At 42.5% G+C, this 17873-nt stretch overlaps 1 protein-coding gene across 2 annotated transcripts in view; it reads right to left on the minus strand.

Annotated features, from left to right (window-relative positions):
• Positions 1–2885: 2885 nt before the first annotated feature.
• Positions 2886–17873, minus strand: part of elp4 (elongator acetyltransferase complex subunit 4) — a 54014-nt gene continuing 39026 nt past the window's right edge. For both annotated transcript variants that reach the window (XM_022742954.1, XM_022742946.1), the window contains exon 10: positions 2886–4081. In XM_022742954.1, coding sequence (XP_022598675.1) covers positions 3953–4081 — 129 coding nt within the window. In that variant the 3' untranslated portion in view covers positions 2886–3952. The remainder of the gene's footprint in view (positions 4082–17873) is intronic.

Consider the following 17873-nt stretch of genomic DNA (forward strand, 5'->3'; position numbering starts at 1 on the left):
CTAGCATCATCTGTCATGCTCTTTTGAGTTTTGCATTTTTATTTCAGTGTGTACGTAGAACATGGACACATACTGGGTTTACGTCTGAGCAATGCTTCTGAGATAAAACGTCTACACGCTGTCTCTTAAATATTTCAATTTAATTTTATTTAAAATGGAGCTTTCTAAATGTATTTTGTGAAAACTATAAAACATTTTGTACAGTAAAATTGTGTCTTAAAGAAAGCCTTTTTGCCTGTTCAATGCTGTGTCTAATACAGTGTCAGTCTTTACTGAGCAAGTAGAGGCACTTCTTAATTTTCATTGCTGCAAATTTTAACTTCTTTTTTTGTAAATCTAATGCTGACAAATGCCAGTAAAAGGGCTTGTAATATACATACAACACTTCCAATTCCCACCGAACAAAGGTGTCCAAAATAACAAACCTCTCTTGATGTATGGGGCTGAACCAAGTCGACACAGACCACACAGCACAACACCACCACACAACGAGAAAGGTCAAGCAATTCACCATCACTGGCTCTTGTTTTAGTAGAGTTACAATGGTATGAAAAAATACAGAACCAATGAGGACGAGGAGGGAGCAGAGAGGAGAAAAAAAAAAGTCATGGAATAAAGCAGCCAGTGCCTAGAGCGAGGCAGAGGAGCGATTGTGTGGCAGAGTGAGTTATTTTGCTTCACTTGCTGCCTCAGCAGGGGGGTTGTGTCTGTGTGTGTGTGTGTGTGTGTGTGTGTGTGTGTGTGTATGGATTTGAAGGAGTGTGTTAGAGAGAGTGAGTGAGAGAGCTATCTAAAAGGAAAGGATGTCCAGGAGAGTGAGGTCAGGTAACATTCACTCAGCATGTAGCAGCACCAAATATCTCGCTAAATTGGTAAATTGAATTTACACGTCTCACTCAATATTTAATAGTCCAATCAGAACTTTGAGGATCTGAGGTTAATCAGATTTTTAAGAGGATTTTTTTTTCTTACTGGGGCTAATGCAATTTCTCTATTCATTTAATCCAGTTTATCACGCAGACGGAGGAATACTGTTCTGCGAGCAGTGGGAGGGGAAGGGAGAACAAGCTAGACAAACGTGCCGAGACCGAGGAAGAACATTAATAATTACGGAGAGAAAATGAAAAAGAAATTCAAAATGCAAGAAAGACTGCAATTAGTGGAAGTCTAAATAATACACAGCTTTGGGATAAAAAGCTTTAGAATATAATTCTGGCTTGGAACAAAGTTAGGCAATATATAAGTTTCTGTAAAAGTTCCTCAGAACTTTGTACACTTTGATCAGTCGTTTAATAGGAAACTAATTCTGACCTGGAAATCTAGAGCAGCAGCAAACAGAAGCTGATACTCTCCTCTTTAGTGTCAACAGTCAAGTGTGTACTTTGTGTGCGTGCTTCAACACAAAGTAACGTTTCCCTCATCATTGTAAATATAATAAATAATAGTGTGTATTTTGTAAAGTGCATTTGACAGATACGGTCACCTAATTATGTAATCTGTAACACAACATGTCTGAAGATAGGTCTGCTTTATTAAACCAAATTTGGCAGAGAGAGATATTCAGTGTGGGCAAAAAATATTGGCTTACATTGTGTTACATGAATAACAGCATGAATGAGATGCGAGAGTCATTTAATAATAGAACCCGTAAGACCTCGGCTAAAGCAACTGTAGGAGAACAACTACGGCTTTGGTAAGGAGTCAATAGGACATAAGCAGCAACTGCCAAAAACACGGTTATAAAATCATATTTTCACTGCTCCAAGCCAAGTCAGACTTTCAAGAAGTAGGTCCTGTAAAATGTGCCAACAGCACTGGATGTTCATCTTATGTGTTACTTTCACAGATTTCAAGTTATTTAACAAAAAGAACTGTATGTAATACTGACATATTCTTCCACCTGATTTAAATATGTTATGATTATAAAACTCAAAACTTATTAACATAAACAATTATTGAGCTTTGGGCAATGCAAAAGAAATATTGGGTGAGGCGAGGCGAATAAGGAGCATCCGAAGAGCCACATATAATCATTTATTTAGAAAAAAATCCTACTAGGAGAGAAAACCACTTTCTCTAATAGTGTTATTGTGTTCAGAGGATTAACTTTATAGAGATTTCCTGGTGCCCTGAATTACTTATTCATACTTACTACAGAAGCATGTGTGGCTAATCATAACTCACAGCATTGTCAAACCACGTATAACCAACTTTATCTAAAGGAAGGACACAGTCGATCAGGCATAAGAAGTCCTATTTTAAATGCTGTTGTTATTTTCATATTAAAAAACCTGCGCAGCCACGTTTAACATAATACCTTTGGTTACATGTAAGTAAAGACACTGACATCAATTCACTAAGTTCTAAATGTACTTGAAAACATGACAATATGTGGCATATGGGAAACTGACATTATAAAACTTAAAAAAGAATTCACGCTCTGAACTGACTGAACAAAAAGTGAATCCGCACCATGTGACACAGAGACATGGGAAGTGTAAGAGACATACAAGTCGTACGGCAACATAAACAAACGCCAAAATGAATGTATTCTATTTTAATCTACCTTAGAACTGTACCCTAAATATGTCAACTCTTCGACAACAAGAACTTGGAGAACAGTTTTTATCTTGACAACACAAGCTTTCGTTCACCTGTGTAAGTGACCTGTGTACGTCATCTCTCTTTCTCATACACCCGATATAAGATCACTCCATTCATGCATGAAACTGTCAGATAACACCACCCTCTCCCAACACGTGTTGCAGATGCTTACCAATACTGCCAGTTTTTACAGTCAAAAATATTCAAACTGGCATCAGCAGCAGACTGAGGAAAACAAAAAATGAAACATTTAATTTTTCATGTTTTTTTTTTTTCTCTGTTTCTCCATGTCACCGTTTGACCTAATTTGTTCTTTTGGGCTTGTCATGGCAAAGCAGCTCATCCAGCAAACATGCCTGATGAGGTGTGAAGCCTGCGCCCAAATCCAGCTCTCCTACCCTCTGCCCACATTCCAGCTTACTGGAGGTAGACGTCATTCACCGGCACAGTCTCAGGGTCAGATGGAGGCATCCCTATTCGAACCTGAAACCAGTGAGGCAGACCAGAGATCAGTCATTCATAACACGCGTACACAGTCTCACAGGTAGTCAACTTTCCCTTCAGAGCAGGTGTTGAGTCGCAGTCAAGCAAAATTTGAGTAAAGCATATGTTGTGCACCGAGTATTTATTTTCTTTTATTTAACTCAACAAAAGCACACTTCATTGCATTATACTAGAAAAAAACTTGTACTTTCAGACTATTGTACATGGTGGAGCTAAGCAGGAGAAGCCACTTGTTTCATAAAGTAAGTGCTGAGCTTGGGAGAATGCATGTAAATTATTTAATGTCTGCCAAGACTGAGAGTCTGTAATGACTAAAAAATATTTCATGATTACACTTTACATGTAACCAAACCCCCCAGAGGCAGAGAAAAACAAAAACAACAATGTACCAAATCTTAAACAAACCCTCCATCTTGGATTTTAATTGGGTTACGTTCAAGTCACAAAGCCAATCATATACCTTCATGTAACATTTTGAAATACCACAGGGCTCACTTTTTTCTGCAACTTTTTTTTTAACTCCTAAGTTAAAATGAAATTCTCATGACAGTTTGACATGTGCAAATCTCCGCTGTCAGAGTAAACAGAAACTGTAGAGTGTACTGTAGGTTTATACAAAAAAAAAAGGACTTGAAATGTAGGATGAAATGTGTCCGTTATGAGGTGAGGTACTGTGGATGTTTAGATCTTCACCCCTGGCTGGGACAGTTGGCAGGTGGTAATGGCTGGCAGGGTTATCGCGGTTGACATTATGTGGGTGAGGGAACAACCTGGTCACAGTGGTAAAGAGGACAACGCTGCAGTGTTCCAGGTGTGGGTTGCCCGTGGCGACTGTGTGGGAGCTCTAGAAGTCCAGGTGTTTGTTGCCGGAAGTGCCAGAGCCACAGGCTGAAGCCACTGTGGCCCCTCCTGCCAGCTCCCCCCTGCTCACACGACTCACCGTCTCAGATAAGTCTGGGGGCAAATGTAGTCTCTACAGAAAGGGGGAGAGAGAGAGAGAGAGAGAGAGAGAGAGAGAGAGAGACAGAGAGAGAGAGAGGGGAGGGGGGGGGGCACAGTATTAGATCAGCCTGTATGGAGAAAAAAGAAAGCACTACAGTGGATCAACATACAGTAGATGGTACACTCCAGTGATGTTTATTCACAGAGAGCCATGTTGGGCTGAAATTGCATTAGTTGCTTCACCACTCCCCTCAGCACTGGCAGCGTGGAGTAAACCTGCTAGCGTGCTGCTAAATGCTTCAGAGAGCTTTAGGTCTGTTACAGCTCACAGGGAATATGTGTGTGTGTGTGTGTGTGTGTGTGTGTGTGTGTGTGTGTGTGTGTGTGAGAGAGAGAGAGAGGTAGGGGTGCTTTGAGCAGTTGTGTATGGGACACTACAGCATGCATTTATGAAGTGAGGTAAGAGAAAGTTTGTGTTCAGACACAAATGTGCATGCAGGATCTGGGTGTGTTTTCACTTGTGTTGATTGCTTTACTGTGTTTGTAACACAGATTATTAAATTCTGTTAATACCAGAGTCAATAGAATCAAGTCTTTTAGCTGTTTCACAGTAAAGCTTATCTGTAGAGCTGCCCTGTGCCAACTCAAAGCACAAAGGGCCACTCATGTAAAGCCCCCTAACACCAACACGCTAACTACTACAAAGCTTAAGAGGGGCTACACTGCTCTGCTCTCTCCTGAAGCCGCAAGAAAGGCCGCCAGTGGCACTCCATGAACAAAGTCTTGAAGAGGTGCTGAGAGCGTGAGAGGAGGTGAAGTGTCTCCAGAGTCAAGTGTGCACCCGACAATGGTGTTGAGTAGCATGTTGCTCGAGTGTCTATCGAGGAAGTTAAATCAGAATACAGGCATACTGGGTACAAGAGAAGTTAAACCCTGTAATTTGCCACTGAAAGAATCTGCCATGACATCTGAAACCCACTGGTCAAAGCCTGTGCTCCGAACCCCACCCCACCCCAGCCCTCTAAACCTTCCCTACCCGCCACATCCTTACCCCCTCCAGACATCCAGCTTTAGGAGAGCCCCTCCACTCCCACAGATACTTATCTTTTTCTTAATGACTAGGTGTTTGGGTATAGGGTTTAACAGCGTCATTACTAAGAGATCATTCAGGACTACGCAACACTCTTTACCCCTTTAGGGCAGACTACTTCCTTCCTTTGCTTAATACTGTTTTTTTGGGAGAATTGAAACACCTGAGTCTGACCTGCAAAATGTTTTTACATCACTGATGTTCGTGTCTGATATGAAGCCGCGTGCTCCTGCTACTGTGGCTGACGGGTTGGAGGCGCATCATGCTCAAGTGGTCTCTTTTGTGTTGAGCATGTTGCCTTTGTGTGTGTGTCAGTGGACAGTTTGTCAGGCAAGTAGAGGAAACAAGAGGAGTGGTCTTCATGCAGCCCAGCAGATTATCTGCAGCAGGTGAGCACTGAGACACTGCGAGGGACCTATAATTTAATGCAAGATGGTAAAGGTAAGGTTACACAGGACTTACAAAGCCAAAGATGAAAGATTCCCATTTGGGAAAAGAATAAGACAAATGAGAATAATCTAACTATCTAACTAACTAACTAACTAACTAACTAAGAGGTAGTTCAAGACATACATAAACTTGTTTGCTTTTTATTTGTATGCAACTCTTTCTTTGACTCTCTCTCCCAGGCACACACAAACATCCATGCAAACTCATATATTGGCCTTGAGGGGGCTTCCAGAAGCTCTGCTCTGCTTCCACCCCTGCCAAACCTCACCTGTGTAACCTTTCGTGTCTTCAGCTCACTCAAGTGTGATTGAAAAAGAAAAACAATGCATTGATCAAGCCTGGACTCAGTCCTGCTTAGTGCATTGCAGCGGAAACACGGTAGAGAGAGGGGTAGGAGAAAAATCAATCACATATACATCATCCTCAGTGGGTGAGTAAAAAAAAAAAAAAAAGACATCACACCGTTGTCTGGCTGTCACGCACCCACGGTCCTGGCTACACCGTGCCTGCTTGGCTCTGGGCTCTGTGAACCCACTGAGCATGTGCAGAGCGAAGGTCAAAGCAATCCAGAAGTGCAGCTCAGCTCCTCTAACCTTTGAGTTCAGGGGCAGATGAGAACAATCAATGGTAACATCAAAGTTGGAGGGAGGCGCAGACAAAACCAATCGATCGGTTTGACACACAGGGAAAAGACAGCCCAGTAACAGTCAGCAACCATCCCGCACATCAGTGACAGCCACTATTAGAGATGATAACAGTTATTGGTTACCAGGGCCATAAGAACTTAGATTAAATTCAGTTCCACTGTAAACAACAGTGTCAACGCAAGTTAAGTGGATGAGGACAATCCATGAAAAAGATTTTTGATTCCTTTTTAAGCTGATTTTGAAATTTACACCCAAATATGAGGTAAGTGCAGTGCACTTGTTTTAGCAGTGATGGGCCAACTGAGGAGCTGCCATGAACATTTGCATTGACACCAGATGAATGGAGGTCAGTGGAGGACTTAGACAGACATAGTCAGGGAGGCTCTGAGTCTACTTCCCTACGACCTGCACACTCCATGATGTAAACAAGGACATCCGGAAAACCCTCAGAGGCATAGTGGGGTGTATGTGTGTGTGAAGTCTTTCTCTGCTGCCTGGCAACCTTCACGAGGGTGGAGAAAGAGGGAAAAAATAAGAGAGAGGGAGGGGGGTGCTGGATGGGAGTGGACGGCGGGAAAGTAGACCATTGGCTGTGATGCACTGGTGGAGGGGGGTATTGTGAAAATGGATGTGTGCCACAGTGTTAGTGCGAGTAAGTGTGGGCAAATGTGTGTGTGTTAGACTTGTGATGTCAATGTTCCCTCCCTGGTGGCGGGCAGGGGTAAAGGTCTATGGTCCAGCTCCGCTCCACAGCCAGAGGGGCTGGGGCCATGCTGGCAACAGGGTGAGGGGTGACAAAGCTCCAAACGAGTGCTAAGCACTTGAAATGAGCCCTCAGGGCCGGCCCACAGACTAGCTTTGCCTAAGAGGGTTACTAATATCACCCCACAATGCACAATTCCCTTCAGCTTACTAAACACCCCAAAGACTCGGTTCTTAAGGAATACGGCGTTTCATGCTTCTTGTAACTGGAACGTTTACAATCTCCACATATAGCAATGTTTCATAGGTCAGAAAAGCCAACAAATCACAGTTTTAATGTTTTTCTTTTGTTATGCTTTGGTTATGTATATAGCAATGTTATGCAAGTGTGTTATAATCCAAGATCCAAATGGACCAATTTTCCCAACTGGAGCTTACAAGGGACCCACTCACACAAAGCAGTGCCATCAAAGGCATTCCACTGGTGGTAACGGCTTGCTAATGACTGGAGTATTAGGTGCTAATTTAACGAGTCATTTCTTCCATAGAGTTTTAGCCACACTTTCAAATGGCCCGTGTCACTGTACAGCTTAGAACTATGGGAAACCCAACACCTTGTTGGAACACATGACGGCTGGTCTGGCTGTTCCAATCAGATTAGCCGATGTTGGAATATGCTCATGGAAGTGACACGATATTTACCATAAACACCTACTTAACACAATCATTGTTGTAATTTGGTCAGCATATTATAAAATCTATTAAATCGTTGAAATGAGAGAAACTAAACATTGTATAACTAAGCTGAGGTGATTACAATTGCGGAAGAAATGACGACTAAGTAATCTGGCTATATGCTGTCAGGCATGACTACAAAATCCCTGTTATTGTATTGATGAAGAACAACTAAATAATATAATTTTGAAGCATATAGTTTAAATGGATTTAGGTACCACATGTCCAGTGTTCATGGACAGTGGTCACATTAGAGGTGGTACCTTTTGCCAATTCCATTTCCCTGAGCAGCACAGCTGCAGTGCAGCCACTGTAAACTAATGTGGACGTCTGTCCATGACACCAGGTCAATGTCCTCCATTTCCAGTCCCATTTCTACAACCAGCCAAGGGTCAAAATGGTAGCAGAACGAAATTGGTAGAAATTTCCCAGACTCGTTGGTCTATCCAGTCACTAAACCAAGCTAAATCACCTCCCAGTGGCGTAATCCCTCACAGCTCTAAAGTTACACTGCATTGTGTGGGAAATAATTTGCTGAAGCTATAGGAACTAGTATTAACTTCAGCACACCAAAACCCACATAATGAGGTGATGTGCTTTTCTATTGGAGAAGCAAACTATCATCACATTTACGCTGGTAATTTCAGAGAATACTTCCGCTACCTCGCTAGAAAAAAAATGCAGAAACAACCCGGCATAAATCCCATCACTTTGGTAATTCTAGCCCACCTGCACCTAACAAAAGCGAGAAGAAGCTCTACCTTCCTTTTTTTTTTGTGGTAACAAAGAGTGCAACACGATCCCTGGCCTTGCCCTAAGAATAACCTGTTGACTGGGGAAGTTTCCATCCCTCAGAGTTTGTCATTTTTAGAGTTTAAAAAAATCATTATTTCAATCATCTTCCTAATTGTTTCTCACTCGTGATTTTTTTTTTTTTGTCAAACAAATGTTAATATATTTATTTTCTGTCGGGGGAATTTTGGACTTCCTCCAAGCATTCCTCACTTTTAGTAGCTTATAATGTTGTTGATTAATCAATTTAAACTTATTCATGTAAGAATGGGTAAATTTTCCAACTCTACACTGTTCTGTTGATGTGTGCGCCGTTTGCAAATAGTGTAAATGTGAAAGTAAAAGAGTGGAATAAAAAGAGTCTAAGAGTGAGAGAGGAGTAGAAAGAAACAAAACTACACTGGGGCTCATCTCAAGTTTCTTTTTGGTAATTGGGTGATGGTCACCTGCTCGTCATGTCACCTGCTGCCTGATCCAGGATAATCTGAGAGGCAGGCGTGCACACAGTCAGGCAGACTGACAGATAGACAGATACAGACACAGGCTCCTCATCTCTTCTGCTTCATGGCTAATGCATCTGACAGAGTAGGCAGCAGGCAGGCAGAGAGATGAGTAAGCATTTTGAGTGTAATTATATTCCCAAACACTGGAAGAATGGGAAGGGACTAATAACTGACTGAATTTCATTAAAAGTGAGCATGTCCAAACAGGAAATTGATTAGCTGACAATATTTCAAGTTTTTTTTTTTTTTTTAATACCTAATGGAATGTTTATTCCTGTTCTCTTGAATCACCAGCTCCTCACTTACCCTTCACGCTCCACAGACTGATGTAAAACAGCATTTGATAGTATGTCATGATACTAAACATGACATGCATGGGAATCAGTTAGCTCCGCGATGCTTCTGAATAACCAAATGGACAAACAAGGGCCAAAGTGTAACTGTGCTGTAACACAGCAACTTGACTTGTTATCTCCGTCGTCATCATCTTCAACTGAACCCTCCTCTGGGGGCCTCTGCTTGGGCCTGTCAAGAGCTTTGACAGGGGAAGCAGCGTGGGGCCATTTTGTCTCTTTTCAGTTCGGTTTTGTTTCTCTTTGGAGGGCAGTGTTGGTATGGACCGTGGGCGCTGTAGAGTGAGGGGGCGAGGGCACACTGACCCCAGTGGTGCTGGGTAGTAAGGGGTGGGGTGGGGGTGTGTGTGTGGGGGGGTGGGGGTTAGTTGGTGTTATGGACTTGGGCACAGCCAGGGAGTGCTGGTCCGCCCCTGGAGTGACATGGTGCCTGGGGAAAAAGGGAGAGGGATAGAGGGCGTAGAGTACAAACATGTCTAAGTGCTGCCTTCACTACCGATAGGCCCATAGCAAATAGTGCGGCTGCATGGGTTATGACAGCATATCTGGGGGACCTCTTGTGCCCTCCACCCCTCAAACACACATTTTACCCCTCAAACCATGACTCTGATATAAATGTCCTCAGGATAAAAAAAACACTGACACTTTTGGTAAGAGCAGGTTTTCCAGTGGTACAGATGCCCTGTTATAATAATCACACTCGGGGAAAAAAATTCTTAACATTCATTTTTTGAATCTTAAAAAACAGCACACAGCTAAACAACAGCTAGAGGTTAAAGCTATAGCTTAGCCTGCTATTCAGGCAAGTAATCCATATTTCTTCTTTGTAATAAAATTGTTAGGCCACATTGAGTGTTTACATGTTTAATAAAAGGACCATACTACAGCACAGAAAAGTATGAGAAATTAACTGACTATAAATACTTGGATGTCAGTAATGGTTTAAAATGATAGTTTGACATTTTGGGAAAAAAGCTGACTTGCTTACTTGAAGAGACTTACATGCAAAAATTCACACCATTCTCATATCTCTCCTTTCTATAAGAAGCTGGAGCTAGCAGCCAGTTATCGTAGCTTAGCATAAAGACAGGAAACAATGTGAAATAGGTAGCCTGACTCTGTCCAAAGCTAACAAAATCAGTCTGCTAACAATGCTGACCCTCACTAATGAACATGTTATATATCTCATTTGTTTAATCTGTACCAGAAGTAAAAATGGCGAGCTGTGGTTTTATGGGGGATATGTGCGGGGACTATTTTTTGGCGGGGAGAAACGACTTCCTGTAGTCTCCAATGTTTCTCCAGTGTCTCCAATGAATTCCTGGCAACCTCGTGGTAATGAAAAGGCAGAGAGTGAATAAGCGCATTTCCCAAAATGTTGCACTATTCCTTTAAGATCCCCGCGCTGACTGGCTCTGTCACTGCGTCAGTCACCTCAAACTAAAAGCCCGAGAATTACCAAGGATATTTTGTCATGTATTATTCATGTATTTTTTCCTGTGTTGCACTCAGTCTACAAGTGCACACACCCATGTACAAAAAGACAGACGGATACACACTGCCACTTGCTTATGCATGTGTCACACAGAGGTATTTACAACATGAGCACACAAAGCAGACTAGAACAACTAGGGTTTCCTTTAAACCAGCCTTCCCTCCGACAGAAAGCCCCATTTCTCCCTCATCGTTTGTGCCGTGATGGAGTTCACGCAGTTTACAGGCATAACATTTGGCAAAGCGAAAGGTCGTCTGGAGGTTACTGTGTCAGCCTGGGTAAGTGGCTGACCCCTTGAGAGAGGTGGGGGCGTTCACTCCCACAAGAGGAATAGTCCGTTGTTGTGCTCGCAAAAGACCAGCACTGAATGAGGCACACTAGAAGCAGAGAGACTATGACACAAGGCAGAAGATGACAATATATTATCTTCCGTTTAAAATATTTCCAGTGTCATATAATGTTAAAACTCTCACCACCTGCTTACTTGTACTTTTCCTGCACATAACATTAATGCATTGTAAGCCAGAAGACCTATATGACATAGCTGTCTGTTTTGTCCCTGCTTGGTGCCACACAGAGCAGCCCAATAAAGCAGCATATGTCGTCCCTCTCAGTAAAAGGAGATGGACCATAGACCACCACAAAACTACTGGTCAGTTCCTTTGACTGGGATTTCCTCGTACATTATCTCGGCTTCAGGTTCACCTGCTTGAAATCTGCAGGAACTAGGCGAGTAATTAGATGGACCACACAGACAACTTTGCACGCTGCCAACATCTACCTGCATTCATGACACTGAGATTCAGCAAAAGAGGGGAGAAGGAGAGTAGAGGAGACATGAATATTGACAGAGAGAAGTCGACGAATTGGTGGTGAAACCGTAAGTGAAGACCGGGAGAGAAGAGAAACCAGAAGGAAAATTCACCCACATGACCGAATGATGTAAAGGGGACAATAAATTAACAGTGTGAAAGCATATGATGTTCACAGTTTATGAGTACACCTGAGACAGGTGTACTCACATTGCATTTAACCATCTCTGACACAACTGTGTAAGATAATGTGCTGAAGTGTTTGCAAAACTTTTGATGTCTTTGTGGTTGTATATATGTGCAAGAGTGTGTGTGTATGTTTGCATGCATCCGTGTCTGTTAGTCTGCCCGGATGAATAAAGGGGGGTGGGTATAATCCATCACCAGTTGATAGTCCTCACAAAAAAGGAGCCCTTTTTGCTGAGAGGACAGCCCTTGTGTGGACAAAGACCACCATACTGGGGACTTCATAGGACCCAGCTGAAAAGGTGTTGCCCAGAGTAACCCCATTCACATTAACAGGCATGCTGGCCAAAGCCAGTCATTACTGCTGACTTGGACCAGCCGGGCCACACATAGACCAGCCTAGAGCCTCTAAGGCCATTCACTCCACATCAGCCCACAGGCAAACAGCCTGAACTCTGCCACTGGGGAGCATCTAGAATTGTTACCATTCTATTCGACTGTCTGTCTTGAGAGCTTCAATATATGCAGCCTTTGAGTAAATTTACAAAAAGCAGCAATATACAGTTTTAAAAGGGCAAGATTGGACTCTTTGCCCATTCATAAAAATGTTGTAATAAAGCAGTAAAATAAAAAATAACTCACAATTTATGTAGCAATATAAAACAAATCTACAGAAACAACTGGTCCAGTGTCTACCCAAGCTGGGCCTTAAACTAAACAGCTGTTCCAATATCATATCTTGGGTAATAAACAAGCCGGGGACTGTCTTTGACTTCCACCAAGTAAGATGTGACACATAGGAACTTCTGGAATTTACACAGTTGCAATAACTCTTTCACATGGACAGCCACTGGCCAAGAAGTAAGTATTAGTGTCACTGCAGACAGACATCATCTAACATTTTCCAATAAACATTTGCTTAAGAACAGAACAAATACAAAATTGCTGTAACACATCAGATGGCCTTTCTTATGAGGTGAACGATTAGTGCAGCAGACTGTATCTGGCTTTGACATGGCAATATTCAGTTATTCCTTCCTATCCACTCATCGTCCCACTATAACACTGTCATTTGTGACAGTCTGAAATGAGGGTCACCTCTTCCACAGTTACACAGTGGAATGGTATGAGAGAAAAAGCAGAAGTACACTCAAGGGACTTGTACTGGGATTGCTGGAGGCTGAAATGCTTCGTTTCACTAATCCACTGAACTCCTAACGGCAGTCTGGAAAACCCAAACCTGACCCATTCTCCATCTCCACTCTGATGCAAACTTACAGTATTATAGAGCAAACCTCACAGAAAGGACAATAGGAACAAAGAGGGGCAAAATATGTTATAAAAATACTGAAAAAAACTACAAAAAATGTCAAATCTGAATTTCAATATTTTTGATTCAAATAGCAATTTATGTCAAGTGTAGCTACTTAAACATATAGTGAATTGCATCCACTGACACACAAACACACCTCACTCTCCTACCTTTTCCTCTCTCTATTTGCCCTCCACCCGCACCCCAACTCCACCTCCACCTCCACCTCTGCTCTCCACTCCAGTACACTCCCTGTGGGCAGGTGGTTGTGTAAATTTAGCCACAGCTAGGTGAGGTGCTTCCTGGGTAGACTGTTGGCAAAGCCACCTTTAGGGTGTTCAGGATGTCAGAGGGAATGAGACATCACCTCTGCTGCCCTGTCAAAAAATTCACCACCTTCCATTTCCCCCACAACCTCTAGGTCCTTGAAGCATTGTGGGTGATGGGAAATTCTTGTTTTGTGTTTTCTAATTTAGCCTGAAACACATCAGCCATTACCTAACCTAGAGCAGTGGCTGAGTGTTAATTGTGAAGCATTACTAAAGCCATTAAAACAGTGAGCCAGGGCCTGGGGAGAATGCATGCTAACGTTGAAAATCAGAGAGACAGTGCTAAATGCATGCGATACCCTTTCTGCAAATGACCCCTTTAGGAGGATGCACTGCAGAGGATGTCTGGATTTCAAAACAATAAAAGTAAAAACAGTTTTAACTCAAGAAAAAATGATTGCGGTGATTACTTTCAATCTGCAATACTCCATCCATTAAAGATCTGATACAGCGCTATTAAAAATACAGACTTTTCACCACAAGGACTGTTGTAAAACATGATATTTAATGTCAAATAAATGAAACTAACAGATGAACTTTCTGTTACTCTTTTAGCAATTTAGCATCACAAATCAAATTTGGTTCAATTGATTTTTTTTATACTGTTACATTAAGTGTGGGACAGCATTTGAAAGAGCACTTTGCACCTATGTGATCATAAAATTATAAAATCTAGCAGCTTTAGTGGACAGTCCTCAAATAGTAGAAGAAACTGGATCAAAATTACGTTTAATAAGATAAAAACAAACAAGTTCAAACACTGTTCATTGATTGTGTAAAGGTCGGAGCTGTGCCTAATATGAAGCAGTAATAACTGATCTTTTAAATGAGGGCCACATTAATAGATAGAAAGCGTAATAGGTAAGATATTAAACGTGAAGAGGGTCATTTCTGGCTGTTACTGCTGCTACAATAAGAATTTATTTATTAAGGTACAAAGAATAATAAAGCAAAATAATCTGTATTTTTTGGCTATTTCTAAAATCCGAATACCATAAACAAAATCACACAGAAAAACTCTAAAGGTCTGAAGCTCCAGTCAATATTTGGAATAATCAATATTCAGTGTAGATACAGTGTCTGCAGCTATAGCATGCTGCGGGAGCAGGTTGGTTAGTAAGGTGACTTTCAGTTACTGTAATGATAACATTCATTTCCTAATTTCCCAAAACTGCAGTTGAAAAAATAAACAGAATGCACAAATTTAAGTCCAAAGTTCACACTAAAATGTTGCTCTAATTTAATGTAATTTCAGAGTTATTCATTTTGTGGACAAATCCATGAAACTTGCATGGCAAAAAATTGTTTTAAAAGAAAAGTGAAAGCAATTCTGTGGTTAGGGCGGTTAAGTTTATTTGTCAAAAACCTTTGATAAAAAAAACCCACAAAGCTTGAGGAGACTGATGAGTAAGAATATTATTTTGACATGTATAATTAGTCCACAATTATGTTCTATAAATTATAGTTTAAATAAAAAAGTAATGTTAAGTACAGAGATTGATACAGACTGCTGGTGAGTTGAAAAGAATAACAAAATTGGAAAGCGTTCCAAATGTGACTATCAGCTTCTTCATTCTCCCCGATGCCGAGTTAGGCGTTTTGCTGGGAAATGGGCGGCCTGCCAGATTGGGGCCAAGTCAGAGTTGTCAGGGGATTACAGTTCTGCCTTGCTCACTGCAGGGGGTGCGGAGTGGGCCTCAATTACCCTGGAGCGGTGTGTTTGATTTGGCCCGGCACTTTTGGGGACAGACCAAAAGCTGAATAATGCACCATTAGCAACTCAAAATCCTGCCCTAAAATGAGTCCACTTACGCATCACATACAGTAATTGTGTGTCTATCAAAGGCTGGCAGGTCTACACCAATTACCCTGATAACAACAAAACAATCTATGCATAATATTATTTGCTGAACACCTGTGGGCAGCCTCAAACATCCAAGCTCTCCTCTTTAAAACTTCAACAGCTCATTCAAAGTCTGGCACCAACACACTGCGGAGAAATGAAGTGTTAACTTTAGAGTGCTAAAACATGAAAATGCAAGGTTTCCCTCACATAATATGGAAAAAATTTGTGATGGTAGAACTGTTTATGTTTGTATTTATAAATAGAGGGGGATGACAGATAGAGGGAGAGAGAGTGTGTGAGAGAGACAGAGAGAGAGGGAAGGAGAGAGAGAGAGGAGACGAGAGAAGTAGAGAGAAGACGAGAGCAGAGCATGAAAGAGAGAGAGAGAGAGAGAGAGAGAGAGAGGGTGATCCCCCTACTCTGGCTACAGTTGGAGCTGTGCAATTGAATTTCACACGATATGAGGCAGCAAATGGCATGTAAAGGCTGAAGCGTCAGACGGTTGCTGCCACACGGGCCAGACAGATAAGGGAGGTGTAAGTGAAATCATTAGGTAACTCTGCAGGACATCAGGGGCAGTTTGAGGTTGGCAGGGGGCTATGAGAGCCAAAGGTCCTCCTTGAGCTCCATTGAACACCCACTCAGCCTGATATACATGCACTTACAAACACACAGGGAAAATCACTTATACAAACACAAGCCGCAAGACAAACAAGGACTCAAGACAGAGACAGGCAAACAACCAAGCGCTGTTTTTCCCTCTCCACCCACAAATACATGCACATGAACACACACAAGGATATGTACTCATGCACGCGTACACACACACACACACACACACACACACACACACACACACACACACACACACACACACACACACACACACACACACACACACACACACACACACACACACAAACACCACTTCAAACTGCAGACGCCTCATTGAGGTATCAGCTCCAGTGATTGTGTTTGTCCACCTGGGTATGAAAGAGCCATTCTGGCCTGTGTGGAGGAGACAGCAGTGTGGTACAGCTCAAGCCGGAGCCCAGCTAGGCTACGTCTGTCTCAGGCTCTCAGGGAGGGGAGCAGCCAAGTGTGGATGCACCTCATTACCTCACTCATCCACACACCAATTACCCCTAAATAAATACACCCAGCCCACAGGCAGCAACAATGACATCCAGCCTGAAAGGGAAGAAAGGACGCCGTTCAGAAAGCATTTGCAGGCACAGAAAAGTGCTGTTGGATAATGATGAAAAAAAAAGTACAGAGAAAAGAAGCAAAAAAGAAGAACATGCAGGGGGCTCCAAGTCTTTTAGAGAGCTCAAAGACGAAATGGAGAAAGAGAAAGAATGAAACAAACACCGAGCAAGCAGAGTGAAGTGATTCAGAAAATGATAATTTCTTGCTAAATTTCACCCAACACATCCGCAAATGATTGTTGTGACGAGGGAGGGGCAAAGTTTAATTGTTTTAATGCATGCAGCCATGAGATAGCTCTGCCACGGACTATAATGGTGATCACTGTAGAGCAGACACATATTTGCATGTAAGACGGACCGCTTGGGGTAACGGTAACAGCAGTGTGTGTGTGTGTGTGTGTGTGTGTGTGGGTGTGTGTGTGTGTGTGTGTGGGTGTGTGTGTGTGTGTGTGTGGGTGTGTGTGTGTGTGTGTGTGGGTGTGTGTGTGTGTGTGTGTGGGTGTGTGTGTGTGTGTGTGTGGGTGTGTGTGTGTGTGTGTGTGGGTGTGTGTGTGTGTGTGTGTGGGTGTGTGTGTGTGTGTGTGTGGGTGTGTGTGTGTGTGTGTGTGGGTGTGTGTGTGTGTGTGTGTGGGTGTGTGTGTGTGTGTGTGTGGGTGTGTGTGTGTGTGTGTGTGTGTGTGTGTGTGAAGGCCAAAGCACACTGGCTACAAAGAGAACAAACTAGCAGCCAAAGAGCTCCATCCCAGGAAAGTTTGACAAAATATGGCAGGTGGCATGAAAATGTGACAGGAAACACTCTGAAGGCACAGAAAATATGGGAAAACAATTTAAGCTGCTAAAAGTGAAAAGTCTCTGTTACTAGAGTGAGAAGGTGAGCAAAGGATGCAGGGAAGGTGTGTGGCAGAGAAAAGAAGACAGATGTGTTTTCAGGGTAGGGGGGTACAAACGAGAGAGGAAGCCAAGAGTTCCTTCATGCCCCTCCCCTCCCCACTCTGCCCACTTTCCCACCTCCCTCCATGTGGGATCTTTCTGCATGAGTGACTCTGTCATACCTGGGGGACAAAATGGTCTCTCTCCCTCTCTCTCTATCTCTCTGTCTTCCTCTGTCTGTCTATCTCTCTGCCCCAGTTCCTCCCTACCCCTTCTCTTGTATGTCTGTGCTGTGACTGTGGTGAGCCGACCCTGGTTAGTTGTATGGTACTGTGTGGTAAATGAGCCTGAGGACTAAAGGAGCAAGTCTAAAATATCATCATCATTAATAATCTCTTAAAAGGTTTTAAAAGATTCTAAAGAATAAAAGACATTAATATAGTTTAATTCTAAATCGCAATCAATGATTTGTATCTTGGCACCCAAAGGCAAA

The sequence above is a fragment of the Seriola dumerili genome, unplaced genomic scaffold (genome assembly GCF_002260705.1).
Source record: "Seriola dumerili isolate Sdu_G_001 unplaced genomic scaffold, Sdu_1.0 BDQW01000003.1, whole genome shotgun sequence".
Taxonomy (NCBI): Eukaryota; Metazoa; Chordata; class Actinopteri; order Carangiformes; family Carangidae; genus Seriola; species Seriola dumerili.